This window comes from Vitis riparia, chromosome 4, assembly GCF_004353265.1.
Source record: "Vitis riparia cultivar Riparia Gloire de Montpellier isolate 1030 chromosome 4, EGFV_Vit.rip_1.0, whole genome shotgun sequence".
Classification (NCBI taxonomy): Eukaryota; Viridiplantae; Streptophyta; class Magnoliopsida; order Vitales; family Vitaceae; genus Vitis; species Vitis riparia.
In genome coordinates, this window is record NC_048434.1 from 2345418 (window position 1) to 2371644 (window position 26227).

Sequence of the window (26227 nt, forward strand, 5' to 3'; positions counted from 1 at the left end):
TTACTTTAAATATTAAAATTGTTTAATAAAGATCAAATAACAATAAACATCATAAAATAACAATAAAAATCATGAAAATAATTTTTTTTTAAAAAGATAAAATAAATATATAAACTTATAAATAACTATTATTTTTACTTATTACTTAAAATCATTTTTAATTTAAATTATTTTATTAAGCATACTTAATTTAATTAATAATTTAAATTAAATCATTAAATCACTTTAAGTTATTGAATTGATTTACCCAATATCTACTAGACGTAAAATGGTGTCCATGTTACTTACTTAAATCTAAATAAAATATAATTTAACTTAATTCTAAATACAATTTAATAACATTAAATATTAAGTTATTTTTTTCTTATTATTTTATTTATATTAAGTATTAAATATTAATATAGGACAAGATTATATTTTAATTATTTTAAAAAGTCATTCTTAACATTCAGCAAAAAATCCAGATATTTTAGTCTTTTCTATTAAAAAATAAGTAATAAATAAAAAAAGAAATTAAAATTTACCAAACAGCCCTAAGCAATGGCCATTTTCCTCGCTTGGAAATTTCATCGATCATTTCCAAAATCCCTATAATTCCATGTCCTTGAGATTGCCTTTGAGAATCTTTTTGTCATTTGAAACTCTTTGTAGTTCATCAGTCATGGAAAAAATAAAGCACAGTATTGAATAGAGTATTCAAACACTAAATTCAAAAGCCAATCAGCCAAAAGGAAATTTCAAAAAAAAAAAAATGTAATATGAGACAGCAGTATGGGAAAGCTGAAGATCAAAACCAGATGAACAGGTAGAGAAAAAGGTTGACACAAAGGAACTGCTCAGCAATGACAATTGCTCTTGGTCTTGGCTCTGTAGCAGAGTGATTCCAATGTCAATACTCTAGAGAGAAGCAAATAAACTCACGTGAAGGGATTGGAGAGCTTATGTGTCAAATTTGATGGGAACATAATGCATTCTTACATTTCTTTCAAGGGCTGCTGCAACTGGTGAAGATCAAGTCATCCCCTTCTAACAGCAAGACGAGGCTTCAGCTACACAGTGATCAGGGAAAAAAATTAAGGCAAAAACAAAAAAGATGTAGAAATATTACCCAGTAAAAATACAAGCCAGTGTAACTGAAAAGTACAGAAACTGTGTCAAGAGAAGAACTTGAATGGAAAGAATAATGGCTGCTGAAACAAGAACATGTTGCATTCAATTGGTCTAGAAGAAAGAGTGGAACTGATGCCTGCTAAGTTTCATTTTCGTCTGGAGATATCATGAATGCAAGGCACATTTATATCTAGGAAAACCATACTTCCCTTTTTTTCAGTTTGCTGACTTTACCTACTATTTGGGAGGGAAAGAAACTACTTTCTCTAAACAGAACAAATTTTGATTTAGATAATCATGAGAAAAACAATTAAGGTTACAATGAACTACAATGTTGGACAACTTCATCCTTAACAATTACAAAATTTTCCTTTGTGGCTGCCACTTACTGATACTTTTACATATTTCAAATAAAACAATTGAAGGTAAGAACCTTATTTCCCGATGTGAAGGATTATAGAGTTCAATTATTCCACATGAATTGAAAATGCTGACATGTGTTAGTCTCTTGAACTACAACCTCATCAGCCATTTCCAAGAAATTCAACCCATTTAAAACTAACTGTTGGCCAAGCAATTCATTATATACCACCACCATAATACAATCCAATTAAGTGATAACAAAAACATAAGGGAGGGAATATATACCAATTCTAAAGACTTCAGATGTGCTAGAACTTGATCTGTTCCCAATTCCTGAAGAAATGAAAAAGAAATTGTGTCAAAAGGGAAACATTAATTAGGTTTAACGCCAACAATTTTTATTTTTTTCTTGATGACCAAGGAACCTTCCATGACCAAGCCCTTCAAACTCTCAATGGGGACCCAAACCTCTGAGCACTGATTGTCACAACCAGTACCAAGAAATCCAGGGCATTCAACCAATGGCAAGAATCGAACCCGGACCATATACGTCTACCACACATCCTGACATTCGTCCTAACCAACTAGGCAGCCTGATGGGCTAAGTTTAATGCCAATAATAATGTGTAAAACAGAATGTTTCCTAACTAACTTCTCTAGTTTATCACTGATCTTAATAATCTAAGTACTGATTCACAAATTCAAGAGAGATTTTGATAATGAACAAGAATAAGAGAATACTGGCAATCACCTGGGGAACAGCACAATCAGAATGGGTCGGGTCCCAGCGGACAGAACATGAACAGTCCCAGTCATCAGTTTGAATTTCAAATGGTGGAGCTCTGTAACATTAGTTTGAACTTTCATATAAGCTTCATCAGCAGAATTTAAACCAGACAACTGAAAGTGTTTACAAACTGCAACAACTGGCATTAGAAGGGAAGCAAAACAAAACTCAAAAGTAAATAGGAAATGAGTATGCTTCACCTATATGTATAAAACACAAGCTTGTAAGTCAACAGTGAAAACCAAGTTCATATTCTAACACACAGAACTGTTTGTTATCCTTAACAAAGAAACTTGACACATAATAAATAAAATCAAAATGTGTGGGTGTGACACCATGTTCCCTGTATTAGTAACTTATGTAAACACTATATCCCAATGACTTAAAGTTCAACATAAGTTTTTACTAATAATTGGATAGTGAAAACAAAATTAACACAACTTATAGATTCATGTACACATTCACATCCAAATTTTACTGTAAACTGAATCTTAGGAAGGCTGAATCATAGGCTCTGTTAATTTTTCTTACCCATGGTTAGGAACACAATCGCATAATGGAAGATGCTCACTTTTCCCAACCCAAATGTCTCTTGCCTTTTTCACCGAGAGTGAACTTTAGAGAGAGGTAGTTTTTAATTTTGAGCCAACTATAATGGTAGTTTCTGGATAGTTTTTAAAACTCCAAAAAAATAATTTCCCATTTTTATTATTTTTTAAAATATTTGGGTTGGGTCAAGCCAACCGACTTAGGCACCCAACCCGTTTCTAACATCTCATACTTGCACCATGCAACCAAATGAGTACAACTATAAACTTATATACCTCTTAGGTATACATAGGAGTTGAAGCCTCAACCTCAAATCGAGTGAACAATAATGATCTCTCATACTTATTCAGTTACATTTTTTTAATGCATATACTTAATCCTTTAGTGTTGTATACTTCACAACATTAAATGTAATCACAATTATATCAACTATAATATCAATATAATTGGTCAACCATGAACACATTATTGTCAATGTAACTTAAACAATCTTCCTTTTGAGTTTATGTCTTTTAGATTCAAATTAATAGCTTGCTAAATATGTGCCATAAACAAAATTATTTCATTATTATCAAAAACATATCAAAGAAGCAACTTTACCTTGTCACCTCAAAACATAGTCAAAAGTACAAAGAATGCTATTATAGGTTATTATAATTATAATAAGTCTTAAAGATCTCACATAATGAGGATGCAGGGATTAACCACTCACTTTCTTTTATCAGTCACATTCAAACACATGTAGTATGAAATACATGCTATGATGGTTTCTTTCTACTTTAAAAGCAAATGTTTCTACCACTATATGAACCTTAGCCAAAAGCTCTATACTAGCAGCTTGCCTGAGTTTTGCATCAATAGCTCTCCTTACACTTTCTATGTCAAAACTCGAGTCTAGTTTATGCAAACAAATGTAATTATGGGCAACCACATTCAATTAATAAGTCATTTATTATAAACCTCATCTTGATGCTTAACTAAGGAGAACCTTATTATCTTTGTATGCTTTTCACTCATTTATCATTGCAAGTACACGGTATTTCATTCTAGCTCCTAAACATATCGATTACAACGGTTACTCATGTGAGAGTCAACCTTTACCTACTAGCATACCTTCAAGTGCACACAGGCGTAACTACCACTTTAAACAGCCTATTTTCAACAGAACAGCCAAGAGCTGAGCAAAATAATAACAATCCACTAACAAGACTTCCAACTCAAACTAAATCCCAAAGAACATGAGTTATCCTTTTCACATAATTTATATATAAGTACATTTTGTGCATCAAATCCCCTTATGGTTCTCCACTTGAATTTCCTTATGACGGTGTCTCCAACACTTGAAACAAGGTCTTGGAATGGCAGCCATGTTCAAGTTATTGTGGGCAACTATACAATTCCTAAAGTTATGGAATTATTTTCAAAGCTGTAGGTAGTTATCATCCTAAAAATGCTTTTCCAAATTGAAAGGTACTTAGCAAAAGGATTATGTATTGTTTAAGTAGTGCAAAAGTGAGAAGAGAGATTATGCATTGGTGCTTGCAGGTCAAATTAAGAACTGATCTTAGTTTCTAATAACCCTTACCAAGTCTATTCAGTTACAATGGAGATGCAAGTTTCATGTGTTGGACCAAATAAAAAAGATAAGCTAATTGTTTAACTTAGCTCAACATATCCTCACATCCCTATATATTGATATAGAGATAGTACACTCTCTCTGTGTATCTTTGCACATATGTAATAATACATGTGTATACATGCACATATACATGTCTCTATACATGTAACACTTAAACATACAGTGCTAAATGCCAAGCAATGGAGTAATATAAGACCAACAAGCCAAAAACCCTGAAACACATAGGATTGCATGAGTAGCAAGGTTATTTTACCCCACTATAAATTCATGAAAGATCCCAATAACTTTGGTTAGTCATCTCTATAATTTGTTCCAAACAACTAAATGTGATAGAATACAATAGATTGAAAGATCTTCCTGCAAGTGCAAACTTTGACCTACAAGATTTTCCAATCAAGTTGCAACACTTTTGTAGAAAACAACATCAAAAGGACCATATCAAATATAATAACTTATATCAAGTATAAAAGAATAAAAAGGAACAACAAATACAGTAAACACTTCAGGATTTTACCTGCGCCACTTTCCACAAATAGTCCCTCTGAACCATTTTCTTGAACCATCATGCTGGACTTCTCGACATTGAAGCCAGTTGGCCATAATGTTGAGCTTAGGACACTTGTTAGTGTTCAACTAAGAAAAAATAATGAAAAACTGTTTTATTCTTGTACATGTATAACTCCATTTCTAAGATTAAAAGAAAAAAACAACTACATACACCATGTCAAAAAGATTTCTTACATGCAAACTGATGGTCTCTGGGGGATCCATTTCCAATGCTTCATCTACAGAATTAATACCACTGGACCACAGCACCAAACATCATATAAGAAAATAAATTATCACAAACATTGATTAAATTCGAAACTAAAATAGCAAATATTTAGCAATCATTTGTGAGTTGTATGGAAATAAAAGGATATAAATGGATAGTAAGATAAGGAACCAGGAATAGGGTGTATCTACAAAGTACAAGCATCCAACCAGAAGTCAGACCACCCTCACCTTGAAACCAACCTCTTTCACAAACCTATTGAAGCCATTCAAAATAGGCTTTACATCCCCACCTCATAACTGCCTGCTCTTAATTAGACCATCCTTCTTGTAACACCAGCCTGCCAGTTCACCACCTTCTCCACACCTCCCTCCCATTTGAGAAGCACCAAGGTCATTTCTCTAGGAGAGCTTGGTTCTTTAACACAGCCAACCCAAAAACCACACACCCTCCTAAATACACATTATTTAATTTGATGGAGACTTGGAAATTATTTTGATCCATTCTACTAAATTTAAGGCCTAAAATAGAATTAATCAAATATATGGCCTTCTACAGAGCACAATGTTGTTACTTGTTAGACAAAAGGTGAAGCCAAGCTTTCAAGATAAAGCTTTGTTGAGGTAAATTACCCACCCTAGAAACTTAACTACAGCAATGAAATTATTTTGTATCCCATGAATTTTTTATTTCAGATTATAAAAATAAGATTCATAAAAAAGTAAGAAATAGATATGCCCAAACACTAACAAATTGAAAGGTTTTCAAATTGGTTAGTTTGCTAACTATATAGTGTCTATTTCAACCAAACCAGCTAACCCATACCTACAAGAATCTAATCCACTACACTCAACACACTGCCAATTTTCCAACCCTGTCTTGATGCCTTAGCATCTATATACATCTAGGAAACTTTTCTAAGCACTCAGCAACTCCTTTTCAGAAATTTTAGCACAGAACTATGAGCTATGAAGTTAAATGAAAATCCTTTTAAAGAGCATGGTTTTATGGTTATGACACCTACTTACAACTGAAAGCATTCTGTAGACAACATCAATAGGAAACAGGATAGCATGAAAATATTATAAAAAATAGATAAATAAAAAGCATTGCTTTAGTAAAAGTGTATACGCCACTAGAAACTTATTGGTCATCATATGTCTGCATTTAGTTGAGACATAATTCAAGAAGAAAATGTGATTCTTCCACCAAACAGAAGCAAATCATGTCTATCCAAAAGAAAAATAAAACAAAACTCAATAACCAAGACAATAAACATGAACACATACTTGGAGATAGGGCCAGACCAGTCAGGAACTTCCGCTTGAAAAGCTTTACCAATTCGAACACGTGATATATGCTTCTCAGGGTGTTTCAACATGGATGCTATGGGACCTAAGTAAAACTTAGATGTTGCTCTTTCCAAGCTGATGCAATGCGACTTTAGGAAAGTAGCCTCCAATGATACTTTAGATTTCAATTTTGAACAATTATGGCAGAACCATTCATCAATTGGCATCATCTTTATCCTGGGATTGCAGCAAGATGCATGAAATGCCGCTTCACAATTATCACAAATTAGCATATTCAGAATATTTTCTGAATGACCACATAATTTACATGGTTGGGATGAATTACCATTCCCACTAATTCCCAGAACTTCAAGAAGCTCCTGACTCCTCAGTGTAGAAATGCATGCATGTTTCACTGAGTGATCTTCACTTGATGAATCCAAGTCAGAAACATCCGAGCTGGGGTACTGTGTAGCATCAGAGAAGTCGGTCTTTGAGATGACAGAAACAACTCTTTCTGAGTTTGACCATATACGCCTATGCTCATTACTAACAGGTACAGGTTCTAACGGTGAAATAGCCTCTAGACTCTTCGTACATTTGATTGGTGAACAAAGAACATAATTGAGGTTTGACAAATTGTCAATTTCCAAATCCGGAGTGCCTCTCTCATCTGTAGATATAGGCCCTTCATTTGTTTCTGCCTCCACTGATAAAATGACAACAGAATTTTTCTGGAGCCTTCTTCGCTTGCACAAAGGGTTGGGTCCGGAGGTTGCATATGCACTGCTAGCAACTACTGGTTCACAGCCATAATCATCATATTTGGTACTGCACTTCCGAGTTTCAGCAGCAGGCATCTTCTCACAAAACTACTCTCTTAGAGGCGAAAGATAGAGCAACCGACCCGTCTCCACTACTAGTATATACAGCAACAGTTCTTTTGCTTGCAGATCAAGCCAATAACCAAGCTGTTCCCGATTTCCGAAACAAATTACAAGCACAGCAATCACCTAAAAAGTGCTCATGCTGGCCTACTGTAACCAATAGGAGAAAAAGAAGTTACTAGCTAAAACAGATCAGAGAGACATCTAATCCTCAGAAACACATAAACTGTAAGCACTCATGTAAAAGAATAATCTGAAGTATTCTTATTAATCCCATATACATCATCATAAATATATCATACCAATACACGAGAAAGGGAATAAAACACAAATTTGAATCCGAAAACGGAAAATGAAATGAAACGCAAATTGGAGTCCAGTGAATTTGGTTTTTTCTCCTCCCTTCATTCAACTTCCCTCACTTTTCTTAATCGAAGATTCAGGAGTTCCAAAAATGTACAACTTTCCTCATAATCTCCGTCATTTTTTCTCTTTCTTCCCATTTTACATTAGAACGAACAACACAAATCAAAATTCCATCTATCGTTTTTACCTTCCGTCCAATTTTTCTAAGGTCCAAACACAACCTAGGAAAATAAAGCAATTATAACAAACGATCAAAAAGAAAAAGCAAGGATTCGGATTCTTTGTGTACTCAATATCATGACCATCGAAAAAATCAAAAACAAAACAGAAAACCCCCTTGAATCAGAGAAGTGAGGATTGAGATTTGTACCAGAAATCGGGAGAATGCGAAGAAAATATGGCTCTCGAGGCGTCTTGGTCGTAAATTTATTTATTTATTCATTGATCATCTGAAGAATTGAGTATAAGGAGGAATTGAATTTTTGAATTTGGTTTGGCGCCACGACTTGGCTCCAAATAATTCGTAACGGCAAATATTTGAAACGGAAAGAGCTGAAATGGCAGATGGGATGGTAACGGCTTTAACCTTAGTTTCAAAAATAAAAGAAAATAAAAAAGGTAAATAACGTATCAATTTATTCCATCATCCATTCATTTATAAAAATAAATAAAAGGCATTTGATAGTGTTGGGAGTTGATTTTCAAAAATAAAAATTCCATTAAAAATTTGAAGTTAAAAAATATATTTTATTTTAAATATAAAAAAAAAACTATTTTTGTTTATATCAAGCCATTAAAATTTTCTCTTATTACTTTTTTCCCCTCGATGAGAAATAATTCGAACTTAATTTTAGAGTAATTTGATAATTAAAAATATTATATTATTTAAATAAGGATTTAAAAAATAAATAAATTATATTTATATTTATCAAACTCCACCCTATTTACACATTCACTTAAAAGATAATAACTTTTTAATACATTCATCTACACTTTTGAAAATGCCTAAAACACCCTTCCCAATTTTTTTTCCCACACCTATCTCCTTCTTCATCTTTCTCTCAACTTATTTATTCTCAATCACAAACCCTAAGAAAAAAAAATTATCTTCTTTGAAACTTATTTGATAACATGGGAATATTTGAAGCACGTTAATAACTAATTCTAATTTTTTTGTTAATACATTTTGTTTGCATGCATATGCATATTACTTGAATATTATTTAAGGTTTATTCTTTTTATAAGAAATTTATTGCAAAAATAGTAGAAAAACAACTAAGAATATAGAAATAATTTAGAAGTGAGAAATCATACAAATTTAATAAAAATGAAAAAAAAAATCATGATGTTCAAATCTAAAATATCAAACACAATGGAGAAGTTCACACAATAGAAATGTTCGACAATATTAAGTACAGTTGTAGATGCCTATGAAAGTGTCCAGATTTTCAATCTCAAACAGTTTAAATATGGCGGAAGTATAATGTCAAAGACTTATAAAATGTCCAACCTTATAATACCAAATACCATTCATGACATCTCCTTCTTCTTACCTAAAAATATGAAAAGAAATACAAAAATAATATTATAAAAGGCATACATACCTCTGCATCTGTATCATTATTGAAGATGATTATTTGTATATCCATTGATAAGAAACATAACTTTCTTGATAAATTTCATTAGGGTTGCGGGGATATTACAATAAAATAAGCAAATTGTAAGAAGAGAGTAATTTAGGAATTTCATCAAAGGGCATTTTTTCCTAAAAATTTTATTATTAAAATGGATGCAAAGATGAATATGATGGATACAAATGTGATTTCATAAAAAGAGTATTATCCATATGGATTATGGTGTCACAAAATATTTGCTTAAAAAAAAAAATAGAGAATGGGAATTTGACAAGATTTTAGAATTAATTAATAAAATATTAAAAATGATTTTTTCAATTTATCTTTCTATAAGATATTAAATGGGTGTTTGATATAAATTGAATTTAAATTAAATTATACTTAAGTTATTAACTTAAAACTTATTACTTAATTATCATTTAGTATTAAAGTTGTTTGATAAAGTTAATTTAAATCATCAAATTGATATATTTAAAGTAAAGGAAGTCGATAAATAGTAAAAGAGACCGTGAAGGTAATTATGGTAAATGGAGGTAAAAATGTAAAATAAAGATATAGATTTAAAAATAAGTTAATTATTTTTATTTATTATTTAAAATTATTTTTTACTTTAAGTTATATCATTATGTTATTTTACTAAATATACTTAATTTATTTATGGATTTAATTTAAGTCATTAAACCACTTTAAATTATTAAGTTGGTTTATCAAATACCCATTAACTCCTCCAATTTGTGGTAAAAAATATATTTACAAAACAAATTCTTAAAAGTCATGTAAAAGTTTGTCAAAATTGTTTTCTTGTTAGAAAATTGGTTTATATTAAAAAAAAAAAAAAAAAAAAAAAAAAAAAAAAAAAAAAAAAAAAAAAAGAGGATGTTTTTATGAGCATTTGGTAAACAAGTCTTGGATTCCTCCAACTTCGTTTTTTAGAAGTCAAAAGTTGAAGTGAAATGATAAAATAAAAAATAAAAAAAAAAACATTTTCTTCTTTCACCATATTTTATTCTGTGCTCCTTATGTTGCATTCCTTTTATCTTATTTTCTTCATTTTTCCTTTTTATGCGGGTAAAAATAAATACTTGAAACAGGACAACAATCTCATGGCAACCATGCATCATGGTAATAATATCTCCTCGTTTGAGGTTTGATTATACTACTAAAGTATGCTTTTTTATTATACTTACGAACAAATTACCAATCACATGATGTTATGTACAAATTTTTAGATCTCAATGTTTGTATTTTAATTTCATTTATTTTTATTCTTATACTTTGATTTCAGTTGTTTATACTTCTATTCAATAACCTAACTCTCATCATATATACCCAAATAATTGAATCTTTTGTTCAATAGGCATCACTAGTGGTACCTACCGTAATTTAGCATTTTCCCACCATGTTTCCTCACTTTTTAAGTTTTAAAGAGAGTTAGGATTTGAATGTGTGATTCATTGAGACTAAATCATTGTATTTTTTTTCTTTTTTTTTTTTTTTACTTTAAATTTCAAATTTAAGAAAAATTATGGGTTAAAAAAATAATTTTGATGGGTGGAGATGAATTAAAAAAATGGCAAGTGAATTTACAAATGAAATAATATTGACTTTATTACGAAATAAAGAGTCTGCTACGAAAATCTAATAGGATGGATGATCATCTATTTCTTGATAGATGATTATAAAATGGAGTTCTATTAATAGAAGTGATAAATTATTCTCATTATTTATCCTTCAATTTCTTCTTGCATGTTCTTTTATGATAGTTATTACTACGATCATGATTCAGGTAGAAGTGTTTATTGCACTTACCAAATTCAAGTAAAAATGTTAGAAATTTTATTGCACTTACCTAGTTCAAGTAGAAATGTTCATACACTTACTTGATTCTAAGTATAATAGAAAATTTCGAGGTTGTAACACTCGTCTACTTTTGAAGACCCTATGTGATGAGGTTTGTCATAATATATATATTATTCAATTACAATTATTATATTTGAAGTTTTTTTAGTAAGATTTTAACAAGACATATTCAAGATAATATTTTTATTTATTCATCGGAATAGACACTCATTTTGAAGCCAAAATGGATTTTCCTTGGTACCTAACATAATACATGAAAGGATTTTTGAACAAACACAAGATTGCCTGAAAGTTATTAGTAAAGACTTGGAGAAAATACTCTATTTTTCCATAGAAAAATATTCGCCCAAAAAAGGCTTCATAAGATGTTGATAGTAAATTATAAGATTGATTTCACATAAAAATGAAGATAGAGTTATATTCACATACATGAAAATTACATAGGAATAAAAAAAAAATCTTTGAATCATTTAAGAAAGAATGATATGAAATAATATATTTGTAACATAAATCTATCAAGATGAATGATCGTCTATTTTATAATATATCTTAAATGTTGCTTATAACCTCTTCCAACTTTCTAAAAAAAAGTAGCTTTATTAATAGAATTGACACAAATTATTCCCATTATTTCTCATTCAATTCTTCTTCTTTTACAACAAAATTATAATTTTAAAGTGATAATAAACAATTTTAAATGCACAAATTATTGATGTTGGTCGGTCAATAAAATTTTAATGTGATGACGTCATGCTAGGTAATTCTATTCTTAAAAAAAACAAAAGGCGATTCTATCCTTACAATACAGCCCATTTTCATTGTAACCCGAGATTTCGGGTCGTTGGGTTCTATCGACCCGACCCATCCCGTACACGTTACCGTAAAAAGTTTCAAAATGAGCGAAGTGGGGGAGTGGGACCCACATCCGCCACGTTTCTTACAAGAGTAATCCATATAAACTCTCACTTCCTCGCTGTCTCTCTACACTTCTCACAACACTCTCCACTTCTACTACACCAACAGCACCTCTTCCTCCTCATCTCATCGCTGTCAATGTCCTCGGTGGATCCCACAGCAGCTTCCGCAGGCGGCAGAAAACCGGCGGAGAAGTGGCCCGGATGGCCGGGCCAGAACGCTTTCCGACTCATCGTGCCGGGCTCGGCTGTTGGCTCCATCATCGGGCGCGAAGGGAAGATCATCAAGAGGATCTCCGAAGGAACCGGCGCTCGAATCCACGTCATTGCTCTTCCCGCCGGAACCACTGATTGCATCGTCAGTTTGCTCTCTCTCTCAATCTCTTGCTATCTGCCTTAATTATCTGTAATCTTCTTCGTTAGAATTTTCTCCGTTTCCTCCTCTTTGATACTGTTTGGATCGAGAGTTTCTCTGCTTTTTCTTTTTAGTTTTTGCGATTCCGATCGGTTCGTACGAAAAGTTGCGTGTTTGTTTTCTGACTGATTTGTTGTCTGCTCTTTTCGCTTGTTTGTTTGTGTTTTTTTTTCTTCTTTTCCTTCCTTTTTTTTCTTTTTTAATTTCACCTGTGAAGATCGTCAAAACCGAGGGTGTTTGCAGTTGGGTGTGGATGTGATTTGGAATTGAGGAATTTTTGTTATTTTAGCTTTAGAAAACATTAATCAAAATCCATCTTCATTCTCGGAAAATTTGAGTTTAAAATAAAATTGAAAACATCCAAATTTTCTTTAAAGAGAGAAAAAGGAAAACGTTTGCGGTGAGTTGGATGACTCATGTCATGGGACCCACAATAAAAATAATAAAAATATTACTAACTTTCTTTGCTTCAATAAAATATTTAGTAATATTAATTAAATAATTATATTATTTAATAATTAAGTTTAGGAACTTAATTATTACTCAAATAGGTTATCTCATCTAAAATAAAGAAATTAATTTCTTATCTATTAAAATTATCTCGTTTGTCTTATACCAAATTATTATATTACATTAATAATGATATCATGATCTTATACCAACCATTATATTATATATTTTGTTAGGAATAAATACAATGTATTTTACATATTTATTTTTCTCTTTATAAGGTTTGTTTGCTATTATTCTAAAATGTGATGATGTAATCAAATATATATATATTAAATGCTGTTATTACTTTGATTTGTATTAAGTATTTTATTTATGGACATATATATTTTTTTTATAAAAAATTAATTAATTTTAATAAATTAAAATATGTCAAGTCCTTTACTAATTATTGGAAATTTTACTATATTACTTTAAAATAAAAAAATGAAACTATTTTCAAGAAATAAAAAAAAAAATTTTGAAAAATATCTTGTAAACCAAACTCAATGGTTTGCTAGGAAAATTGTCTTAGTAGAATTTGGAATTAAGGTTTCCATTGCAATTTCAAAGCAACCAAATGGTCTGGTTTTCTGAATTTGTATTGATACCTCAACATTTGATATTGGTTATAAATTATTTGAGAATTTATCCACCCTCCTTGTACTTTGGTGGGATAGGCCAAGGTTTACAATTTTGAGGGGGTTTAATAAATTTTCAAAATTTGGAAAGGTTTCATAACATTTTGGAATTTCTCACATTTGGCCAATTTTTGGGTCTTGTGTGGAAGATTCTGATTTCTCAGATTTAGCAAAATGTTATGGCTGTTTGTTTACTTGAAATCCAATGATGAAGGAGATCACTGTAAGGTTATGTCGTCGTTTTGCTAGCCGGTGAAGAGTGATATGGCTAGTTCGAAGTTCATTGGAGCTGCAGTGAGGAAATATTGGACAACATATTCATAAGTTGAAGGTTTAGATCAACAAAGAACAGTGGGGAAAGTTCTGGCATGGATATCTCATTGAATACGGTGGAGAGCTTGTTGCAAGAAAGGATTCGTGTCATTTCTGATCTCTTTCTTTCCCTTCCTCTTTGTTTTTTTCTCTGGTTTTACTTAGCAGGGGCAAAGATACTGGTTCATATCGTCAAATTTTTGTGAACTTTTGGAACAAAATACAGCATAAAAGCATTAAGAATTCAATGTAGAGGCATACTCATCAAAGCCACCAACCCTTATAGAGTTTGGAGTAGTTGATTTCAACTAAAATAATTTCCAAACTAGACATCCATGTGGTCTAGGATTTTTTTTTTTAAATTTTATGATGCTTCATGAATCTATACTTATTCAAGTATAGAAGGAGGTTAGACTCATGAATGGAGGGTAATTATCTTCCAATACTACACAGGGAACATTAAACTCAGCTCATCACCATTTGTTGACTTAACCATTAAAGGTTCATTGGTCTCGATCTTCGGTAGCTTGTTCGCTTTCAATGAGTTTTTCTTATTGGTATTGGTGGAAACCTCGTGCAAGTACAAATAGGAATAACACCATGGTGGTTTATGACAAGTCACCTTTGTTTCAACCCTGTCTCTATATATTATGAAAGATCTCATCCTTGAAATGAACTTGTGGCATTGTGTGAAGAGGTAGTTAAATTTATTTGCAAATCCTTCATGTCCGTGAGGATCCCATCAGAGTGTCTTCTACTTCCAATAGATTGTGAACTAAATCAAAATCATTTTCAATGAGTCCATAAGAAGCAATCCCATTTTTTTCGTCAAGTCCGACAGAAGAACTCAAAAGATAAAGAAACATCATTAATTTCTTCATGCTCATTTCAAGTCCAAAGTACTATTTGTACAAATAAGAATCCCTTTTGTTACATGATTTTTCTTCATATGGATACATATATAAGCCATCTTAGGTTTATTAGTTTGGAAGAGACAAATCAATCATAATTATATGATGCTTCACGAATTTATACTTATTTAAGTATAGAAGGAGGTTAGACTCATGAATGAAGGGTAATAATCTTCCAATACTACACAGGGAACATTAAACTCAACTCATCACCATTTGTTGACTTAACCATTAAAGGTTCATTGGTCTCGATCTTCGGTAACTTGTTTGCTTTCAATGAGTTTTTCTTATTGGTATTGGTGGAAACCTCGTGCAAGCACAAATAGGAATAACACCACGGTGGTTCATGACAAGTCACCCTTGTTTCAACCTTGTCTCTATATATTATGAAAGATCTCATCCTTGAAATGAACTTATGGCATAGTGTGAAGAGGTAGTTGAATTTATTTGCAAATCCTTCATGTTCGTGAGGATCCCATCAGAGCGTCTTCTACTTCTAATAGACCGTGAACTAAATCAAAATCATTTTCAATGAGTCCATAAGAAGTGATCCCATTTTTCGTCAAGTCCAACAAAAGAACTCAAAAGACGAAGAAACATCATTAATTTATTCATGCTCGTTTCAAGTTCAAAGTACTATTTGTACAAATAAGAATCCCCTTTGTTACATGATTTTTCTTCATATGGATAGATACTCGTGCTCTTCTTATCATAGCCCACTCAAAGAAACCTTCTTTTATGTATCAACACAAGGTAAGTAGTTTCCTTGAACACAATGGAGGTGATTCAAAAAGTGGTAACATCTTTAATTACAAATTCTATTCATTTAGGAAACAAAGATCACTCATATTCAACAAATGCAAAAACATGTAACTTTGATTGTTTGATGAGAAATCAAGGGTCATAATTGAATCCAAACCATCCACTTTATTGCTTTATCAGGCAAACTAAATATAGGTTTCAACAAATTTGTGATCTATGCAAACCTCAAATACTATACTATGTTGTTTCATTTTACAAAAGGGGAATATCTAAAAATCTTATCTCAATCAAGATAAATAGTGAAATCTATGATATTTAGTGCTATTTCCTTTTCCTACATTTTCTCATAATTAAAAAAAAAAAACCTCAAATGCTTTGAAAAAAAAAAAAAAACCCATTAAGGATTGTCAACAAGTACTGAGTACTCTGGTAGACCAACGAGCGAAGCAATTAGGAGCACTTGGTTAAGAACTATACATGGGTGTGTTTTGTCATTGCTAAGGCAAGGGTAGGGGAGGTGGCATTACCACGGGTGGAGATGAAGAAGCAAAGACAGGAGTAGTTGATTGTGATATCATAAATGAAGAACGATTTGGATAAGGAAAAGTTGGAGTAGGTTATGGAGGAAGAAGAAGGTGAGGGAAGCATGGTTCAAACAAAAAACAAAGATGAAGCAGGAAGAAATCTCAAAGAGTTTATATAAAGGGTTTTCCAAGGATATGTAAAAAGATGAAAGGTGAAACTGTAATTTGCATATAAGTAGTGCAAACTAGGTTTGGGATGAAACCAAATCCACCGTGAACCTAATTCATCTTTTCGAAACCTTCTTAAAGCCATCGTGAACATGAAAAAAATTCTCCCCATACCTGTCCTATTAGGGGTAAGGTGGAGTGGGTTATCGTATAAGTCAAATGTATTTCCATCTCTAAGTATAAATAAAGGCTATTTTGTCTCGACTATGCCACCAAAGGCTTTCGGGAAGTCATAATAGCAAAGAAGAGTAAGGCTAAAAAAGATTAAGCCATTAGAGAATAATATAATTAGTTTGCTTTTAAGTCTTGCTTTCATAAAGTATATTGTTTCATTTAGATTCCATTCATTTGCATCAACTTATCAACAACCAAAATAAGCTCAAAGTGCTTATAAAGGAAAAAAATCCCCAACTTGAGTACAAAAGCAAATCTCTAAACCATCAATAACAAAGGAAGATGAATACTTTGAAAAAAAAATTGGTGAAAGATTTAATTGAAAATTGTTTCTTTTTTATAAATTCCTCTAAATTACAACATCTTATTATCCCTATCGACTCTATGAATGTTATAAATGTTGCCATTAATGGAGTTGGCTTTCACATAACTCACCTTGTTAGGTAACATACACAAGAAAGGGCTAGGTATGAGAAATTTTCAAAACCTAGGATAAGTTGGTAGTGCGAGGGGTTAAGGATTTTGCTCTAGTATACATTGCCCTATTCCTTTTATCATCTCACTTTAGTTTTTTTATTCCCAATCTACTATTCAACTAAAACCTATTATCTGCCACTCTTGTACTATTATAGTAGACCTTTCTTTTTTTTATGTAACTAGCTTTTCTCTTACTCTTCATTTCATTAGAACGTCATTCAAGTATCATTCAATCATTCCACCATAGCACTATTCCGCCATTCCATGAAAATAGTATACTACCACATCAATGGAAAGTTTGAATTTTCATAATTTTTTCTAAATTTTATAAATATGATTCTTGATCAAATTGAGAACGAATTTTGAAATGCAATGTAGGAAAAAAGTTGTCTTACTTTGATTTGCCCCACTTGTTGAGACTAATGGTCCCACAAATCAATGATGTGGTGGTAAGTAATGCTTCAAGGGTAGTGTTAGGATGAGGGGTGACACACCTTGAATCCTCGTGAACCTACCCTACCACATCCTTCTACTAGCTTCTAAAGTTATGATAAAACTCATATTCACACGATCTTTCCAAACAAGCTCTAATAATTAGTAATAAAATTCTTTTGATAAGATGTCAAGATGGAAAGACTTGAAAATGATCCTTAAGTGATCTTTTCTCACATTGAGTTTTAAGTTAGAATTTTTCTACGAAAATACTAGTAAAATGTGGAAAGTTTCCCACCTCTTCTGGATAGTAAACTCTAACTCTTAACTAACTAGACTTATGTTTTCCTAAGAATATTGTTAAGATCAAGAATCAAACTTAATTATAAGTGAGGCTTTGGACGATGTGTGAAAAAAGGAATGACTCCAAACTTGTAAAATATGCCTCTTGCCATATGGAGTCTTTGACGGTTAAATCAACAATAAAGACACATGAAGTAAAGAAAAATGTCAAAATATAAATTGGTAACTAAATTTTTAGACGCACCATCAAGTTTGGTTGCATTGTGAATTGAACATGTAGACAATAACGATAAGTTGTCTTTCTGAAAAATTAACAAGGGAAACTAGACACTAGCATGACATGGTTGATCATCATGTGCTTTGAACACTAGTAGGATTTTTGTTGGTTGGACTTACCTTGTTTGATAAATACAACTTTCGGGATGACGATCATGCCTAGTGCCACACATCAAGTTAAGGGAGATCGTTAGGTACTCTTTGATGCAATCTATCTCTCTCATCTATGAATCTTTAAATCTATTACCTAGTAAGTTGTTATTAAGAAATAAACAAGTTTATAATCGTTAGACCTTCTTTTGGTTTAAACTATTGACTATTTGATCAAACAAACCTTTTGCATTTCTTTTCCATCCATTTAAAGAAAATATCTTTGATACTTTTCTAAATAATTAGATTGGATAGATAGAAAGAGCAATTTTAATGAAAACAAGTCTACCATCCTTAATCTCAAGAGAAACTAGTGTTTCACAAGTTTTAATATAAAATTCTAGAACAACTGTAGTCTTGAAAGAAGAGCTTGATAACATGTCTCAATATGACATGAGCTTGTCATGACCATTTAAATGCATTGACATCTTGGTCTCAAACTTGAATTGAGGCATAGTGGGATAGGAATATGAAATGTTCATATCCCCCATTTCTTGTTTAAAAATTTTCAAATAATTTTTTTAAGTTTTCAATAAATGAATAAAAATTTGTATGTTATTTTTATGAGAACTAAACTTATATTTTTATTTAATATATGCTCATAAAAGGAAAAATGAAAAAACAAAATTTATTTGCTTTTGTATATAAATTGGTGTGTGGGTAAGGGTAAGATAATATCTGAACAAGTTTAGAAAAAAAAGAAAAAAAGATTACAAATATGCTCTAAATCAATTTATACCTTATGAGAAGCTCCTTCTATTAGGAACAATAGAAGATGATAATATCCACCAGTTGCCTTTGCTTCGAAATTGATTTACTTAATTTACACTCAAGTAGAATATTCAAAACTACCAAAATTTTCATGTTCCCCTACCACAATATTCTTACTTTTCTACTTTTAAACCCAATACTAGTTCAAAACATAAGAACACACAACCCAACGTGCACAAAAAAAAAAAAGTATTATAAGCCAATTGCAAGTGGAAAATATCCAAGGGCTTACCCCGATAAATGTAGGCATCCTCCTACATTACATCCAATGTAAAACTACTCAATCACATTGATAACCAAAACAACTCAATCTCATTGCTATTTGAAACGTAAGTTTAGTCCTTTCATTCTTGGTTTAGCTCCCATTTAAAAATTCGATAGCTATCTTCTATAATTATAAGCTTGTAAGACACATCTTTCTCCATAGGACTCCAATATAATGAACCCTATCTAACTTGAAATCACATTAGGCTATTAAGAAACATAACATTCTCATATAAGGTGGTTTATAATATTGTAAAGGAAACATATGAGTATTTTTTAATGCAAAATTTTACTTAAAAATGTTACTGATAGTCACTTTCTTGCTCAAACGTCCAAATTAGGTTTTTACATACTAACTATACCTTTTCTAGTTAGGTTTTTTTTTTTTAATTCTAAAACATCTTTTCAAAATTGTGTGGATCTTTCCAGCACCCAAACCATAAGGCTTTTTAGGTAAAGTGTTTTAACACTTTGACACCTTGCTTTTGCCAATTTATTTTGGTTATGAACATTTGGTGTTACCAATCACAAAAAAATATTCTAATATTTGTCTCATAAATTATCCTTTCTTTAGTTGGAAAGTAATAATTACTTAATATTACGGAAACATATATCTACTAGCTTCTATTTTGGATAGCTCTAAATATGGCATTCATTAGTATTTAATTAAACCAAGTCAACTAATACTTTTTTTTCTTTGAAAAGTATTTAGTTTCTAGGTGTTGATATTGGAATTTATCAATGATATGTGAATTTACAAGGAAATGTATCTTGTCTACTATGGCATGTTTGCTTAATGATGTGGACACTTCCTTTGATGTTGGACATTGATGGGTTTCCCTAATGGAGATGCCTTTACCTACATGAAGTGTTTCTTGAAGCTTTAGCCTACCATTTCTCCATTGCACTAGGATAAGGTGACAACATAGTGCAAACTCCTATCTTTAAGTAAATGTCCTTGTTATGATTGTTAGCCTATGGTAGATGCTGAGGAAAGTCTCATTCCCTTATAAGGGTGGAAGCACTCACTTGATATATTGTAACAAAAGGAGGGATCATCCCTATCAATAACCTTTACACTCATTCATGAGGAGGAATTGTAAATACTTTCCTTGAAAGAGCTTGGCAACAAAGTGGTCAATTGCTTTTTGTCTAAGTTAAGGATAGGGCTTGAGGAGTCTAATTGGACTCGATGTAACTTGATGATAAACTCAACACGGTAAGTTCAACGTAACTTGGTGGTGAGCAAGGCTTGCCCAACCATCAAACTTATGAAATAGTTTAAGAATATTTGTTTGCTTTTTGTCTGTCTAAGTTAAGAGTAGGGCTTGAGGAGTCTAATTCGACTCAATGTAGCTTGATGATAAGCTCAACACAAGTCAACGTAATTTGGTGGTAGGCAAGGCTTGCCCAACCATCAAGTTTATGAAATGGTTTAACGATCTTTGTTTGGTGGTTGGAATCAGAGACCCATTGAGGCGATATCAACCTATATATTGTTGAGCTTGTTTTGATTGAAAAAAAGGGATGTGAGACTACTTAGCAGGACATTTGTCATTGTCGCCACATGCTTCTCATATAAAATCACTAAGGGCACACATGACAATATGCTATTGGTTGGTGCATACACAATGGCATCTCATTGGTTTATATATATAATATAGCATCATTTCATTAGTCATATTACATCTCTTAGTTCTTATTTAAAAGATGCTCATAATTAAATAAGGTTAAAGGCTTATTATTTGAGAAATTTTGGCTTCTCAAGATTTTGTTATTTTAGGTATTATTTTTCTTAATTTTAGTTCATTATTATCTTTTGAGTTTTCCTTCCTGCTAATTTTTTTTAATTCATTCTCACTCACCTCTTAATCTGCTATGCTCTTCTCCTTTCCTTTCTAATGGGGACACCTTGTCATCCATGTGAACTACCCCTTCTCATAAAAGAGTTCAACATAAACACTGATCGATGTTTGCCATCTAAGCTAGAGAATTTTTAGGGTTAAGGCCACCTTGATCAAGGCTTTCTCATTATGTTACAACCTGAATTCTTCTTTATTTGATACTGGTTTGTCACATGTTTTAATGCAAGAACACACCATCTTAATGTGGACCAAGCTTTTATCACATTTTTTGAAAATTTAGCTTTGAATAGTAGTGATCATCAATTGATCACATGCATATGGTTAAAGTTGATATACATACAAGCCATCCAGCTCAGACCAACTTTTTCATACATGTCACAATCTAGAGTCATGTTGCTATGGTTCTTGTCATGCAGTACATAGTTTCCATTTTATAGCAGAAGATTGGAAGAGATAAAGTTCTTCCTACACACCATGAATCGATGTCACAGGATATCAATTTTGTAAAATTTATCATTGTCTAAAGCTAGATATGACTTTCAGAATTTAATTTTTCAAGGATATATGATCATGAAAAAAAAAGGATTCATAGTGGAAAGACTTCTTTATGATTTCTGTATTATACTAGGAGAAGAGAAAGAACAAGAAAGGAGAGATTTCAGCATAGTTTATTTTTTAAGCTTTGTTTCCAGCCTCCCCATTACCAAGATCTTAAATATTTAGTTTTCCTCTTCGTTTCAGGTACTGATATCGGCGAAGGAACAGCCACACTTACGGCTATCCCCAGCAATGGAAGCTGTAATAGAAGTATTCAAGCGAGTTACTGGGCTGTACCCCATTGATGGCAATGGGACGTGCTCAAAAGCTTCTGAGGTTAAACTAAGCTCGGTGACATTCTTAGTAGGGTATTCACAAGCCCTTTCGATAATAGGAAAAGAAGGATCAAGAGTTAGAGCAATTGAAGAAAGCTCAGGCACCACAGTAGGGATTTTATCACGAGGTTTGCTTTAAACAAATTTTGTCAAACTCTTGTAGTTATTGGTTACTAGATTTAACTGTTAAACACAATCACACACATGATTAGAAATAAAGAAAAAGACGAGATTTTAACATGGTTTGACAATCAAAAATTCACTAATAAAACAAAGATAGAAGAGCTATAATGGTGAAAACTCTCTTTCTCCTTACAATTGTGGCTGCAAACCCTTCTCTCCCTAACAAAACCTAAATTATAAAAGGTTTAAAATATAATAAGGACAAACTCGTGATTCGACCACCATAAGCTCAACAGGGAGCTCGACACCGACATCCTCTACAAAATGTAATAAAACTTATTCGGACTTCACAATCCAACATTAAATACCTTTTTTTTTCTTACTAGGTTGCGCTGGAGTACCATTTTATGTGAGCCCGGATGAAAGAATCATAAAAATACAGGGTCAGGTTTTGAAGGTGATGGCAGCAATGGAAGCAGTACTGTATCATCTGAGGCTGTACTTAGTAGACAGCAGTGTCATACCGGCATTCAGCGAGAAGGTGAGTTTATGACTTAGGATGATCGGTTTAACTTTAATATTTATGAGTTCTGGGTACTAATAGATGGTCTATTATCAGTACAAGACTGGTATCTCACAGGCCGATCAAAGCCTCTCATTGAATCATTCTACCCCTGCCCATCAGCCTGGAGCTGATTCCATGTATCCCCTTCCCTTGCTGGGGCATGAAGCCAAGGTGGAGGCAAAAATCCCTAGCTCTCATTCCTCATTGTATGCCCAAGAGCCTGTGCTTGGTGGATTACCCTTGAGGAGGTCTGGCCATGCCGCTGCGCCTGCTCAGGTTGGTTGGTTGGTTTTATTCATTCTTGTTTGTGTTTTGGTGATTAAAGTTGTTTTGGGCTTATTTGGAAGTGTATTAAAAAACATTTCTACCATGATTCCAAATGTTATTTTTAAAAAAACAAAAACACTTTTATGTAGTGTTTTATTTTTGTTCTTTATATTTGTATATTTTTTTTTAAAAAAAAAATATTCTCAAAAAATAAATGAAAATATGTTAGGAAATATCTGCTTTTCAAAACAAGTTCCATAAATATTATTATTTTCAGTCTAAAAAACCATTTTCTATTCGTAAAAACAGTTTCCAAACATGTCCTATATTTCTCAAGCTTTCAAAGCCTTGGGGTTTTGTTTCTATTCGTAAATTATATATGTTGTTTCACATCTTTTGACACATTTCTTTCTTAGCCGCCCAAGATAGGAAAACCAGAGAATATCCCTCATTAGAAGATATGCTAGACTGAGCATTGGCTAGCTTTAAACATTTCAATACGTTGCTAGAACCCTCAAGTGGTTGGACCCCCTAATATCCGTGTTTAGAGACAATTTTCACCTGTTTATTATCCAAAGACCACCCATCAAAATTTGATCTGACACAACCCAAAGGGAGCGTTCCCTGGTGGTTCAGCCTATCTAATTCTATTTTTTGGTTCATCTTTACAAGAACTTTTTGCAATTGTGTGTCTTGTCATATTCAGGCTTGATTTTGTTGTTGCTGTAGTTAGTCGTTTAACATTTGTTTCAGAGAATGCAAAGAATAAAAATCCCTTTCTCAGCTGCCAAGGATATCATTGGCATTGCTGGCGAAACTATTGACCACATCCGTCGGACGAGTGGATCCACCATCACAATAGAAGAGGATAGAAGCCTACCTGACGAGTACATTCTAGAAGTGAGGGGCACAACCTCACAGCTCCAAACAGCTCAACAGCTCATTGAGGTAGATTTCATCCTAATCTTGAACAGTTTTGTTCTATGAGGAAGTTTTGTATTCTCTAGACCCATGTATGATATTTATCAGGAGCTGGTAGTTTTCCATGGGGCAAATAGGACAGCAGTTACTGCTTAGATAGACCATATGGATTGCTCATTTTAGCATGCTAAACTTGTCCCAAGAACATGAGAAATTTGATCTCCACCAACATTTACTCTCTTAAACCAATCCTAAAAAATGTAAAAGTAGGGAATAACATGCAGAGGTTCACATTTAATTTAACAAAATGATTCCTCCTTTTTGGAATTGGGTTTCCCATTTGCAGGAGCTTCTTGAGAGCCATCACCAGCCAGGAAGGGAGGGAAGTATCTATGACAACATGGATGCTGGATTAAGTTCCAACTCCCAGTTTGCACTACCCACCCACCCTCTTTCTCCCTTCTCACCCCAATATCGCTTCCCATCTCAACCATCAGGGGAAAACGGAATTTCAAGTGCAGGTGAGCACACTGGTTCGAGGTTTTGGAAGGGTGATCAGATTTCAGAATAATTCCTTTCATTGAGTTTCTGTTTGGGAGATCCATAGTGTTACAGGACCTTTAAGTTATGGAAATGAAACCTGCTTGACTTGTGGATAGCAAGAGCAAAAATAACACAGAGACATGGTAATTAAATCTGACTTTTATTTTCTCTTTATTGTTCCATGCATTTCTATTTACTTGTTTGGTAGCTCTGCATATTTTTGCAAGTTTCGTTTCTTTCTCTTCCTTTTCACCCTTGGGATCTTATAGTTTATAGACTACTCGTCGACTTCTGTTGTGTTTCTAATGCATACTTGCCTTTACTGTTGTATCATGTCATGTCAAAATTTCAGAATCTTTTACCAGAGCCTCACCCAAGCAGTTCACAACCTCAACCAAGCAATTCACTTGTTACTCACTATATGTAAATTGTTAAGGCAGTCTTTGTTTGAGAGGTTATATAGATCTATATCAATGGTGAAAAGATAGGGCACCAGAACTGGGATATTCCATTCCAATAGAAGGCTAGAAGGCAGAACAGGGCAGAACATTCTAAGATGATTTTCCTCCCTCTTTTCAAATCTCTTCTTGGGTCTCCGATTTCAAGTGATCATAGCAGCAAGGATCTATGAAATTCTTTACAATAATGAGACTCAGAGCTTTAGTGGTTTGAGTCTCACTTAAACCTTCAAGTAAGGTTGAAAACTCAATCTCAATAACAAACTCATATCCAATAAAGAAGGCTCACATTGAACCAGTCCATGGTCTGAAAGGGATTCTGCACTTCCTATTTCCTCAGGAATTAGGATTACTCAAAGAACAACTACCATAATTAAGATAAGAGTTACCTACTGGGGACCCTTCCAGTTACATAGCAAACTCTCTTTTCCTGTCATCTGGATAAACTAAAACTCAATCACCAGGAGAGCCACTTGAGAATTTTTTTTAAATAGGTAAATTTAAAGTGTGTATATTAAATGGAGGTGCCAACTAAGCATCCCAAAGTATATGCTGAATACCAAAGGGCACAACCAAGAAAAAGGAAGGGCTACAAAAAACAATGCTCACCCTCAACAAGAACCCAACCAATCAATAAAGCTAATTAAAGACAAAGGACCATCATTTATAAACAACTTAGTCCATGGCCACAAATTGCAAAGAAAAGAGTTTTTTAGTCTTTGGTTCTAAAGCTCATTGTTTTCAAAGGCAAATTTGTTCCTTTCCTTTTAAGTTGTCCAAACATACATAAGGGGGTTGTCCTCCAGGACTTCTTACATTTTTTGCCCACGAAAGAACCATGTCAACCTAAAAGGGTCTCTCTAACCATATACGAGAGAACCCAAGACACATTAGAAAGGGCAAACAACAACTGCCATAAAACCCTTGCCTTACCACTTGAGAAAATTATGGTGGTTGTTTCAAATCAATTAGTGGAAAGTTTTATAACTACGTGGTTTGGTAGGCCTCTCTTTTAACGATGATGGGTGTTTGAGAACATCTTTTGATCCCTAAAACAAAAGGCCACAAATGGCAAGTCATTTTAGGACTATCATTCTTTGCATTCTTTCTTAAAGGTTGCATAAAAAATAATATTAAGCGGAAACCCCTTTGAAGTGTTTTGCTGCCAGACATACACATTGTTAATTTTGAACTTATTCTCCCTGAAATCATGCAAGAAGCTTCCAAAATGAAAAGGGGAAAGTTGATGGATGGCTATTAAACTTCACATGGAAATGGAAATTTATGGAAGGGGTGCATGGAAGATTA

The 26227-nt window shown here is 32.7% G+C and overlaps 2 protein-coding genes across 4 annotated transcripts; one reads left to right on the plus strand and one right to left on the minus strand.

Moving 5' to 3' along the window:
* Positions 1 to 662: 662 nt before the first annotated feature.
* Positions 663 to 8236, minus strand: LOC117912369. Of its 3 annotated transcripts, none has more exons than XM_034826929.1 (8): positions 8139 to 8236; positions 6513 to 7552; positions 5190 to 5250; positions 4963 to 5081; positions 2225 to 2315; positions 1759 to 1806; positions 979 to 1049; positions 663 to 867 (listed from the first exon to the last, which is right to left on the minus strand). In XM_034826929.1, the coding sequence occupies exons 2-7, from the start codon at positions 7373 to 7375 to the stop codon at positions 1017 to 1019; spliced, it is 1215 nt and encodes a 404-aa protein (XP_034682820.1). In that variant the 5' UTR covers positions 7376 to 7552; positions 8139 to 8236; the 3' UTR covers positions 663 to 867; positions 979 to 1016. The 3 variants fall into 3 exon arrangements, with proteins under 3 accessions (XP_034682820.1, XP_034682819.1, XP_034682818.1); XM_034826928.1 differs by having other exon boundaries at positions 663 to 897; XM_034826927.1 differs by having other exon boundaries at positions 663 to 1049.
* A 4025-nt stretch (positions 8237 to 12261) lies between these two features.
* LOC117911992 (RNA-binding KH domain-containing protein PEPPER-like) lies at positions 12262 to 24791 on the plus strand. The gene is made up of 6 exons (XM_034826391.1): positions 12262 to 12534; positions 21912 to 22170; positions 22552 to 22706; positions 22785 to 23006; positions 23751 to 23945; positions 24265 to 24791. Exons 1-6 carry the CDS (start codon positions 12316 to 12318, stop codon positions 24487 to 24489), a joined length of 1275 nt encoding a protein of 424 aa, XP_034682282.1. The 5' UTR covers positions 12262 to 12315; the 3' UTR covers positions 24490 to 24791.
* The last annotated feature ends 1436 nt before the right edge of the window (positions 24792 to 26227 follow it).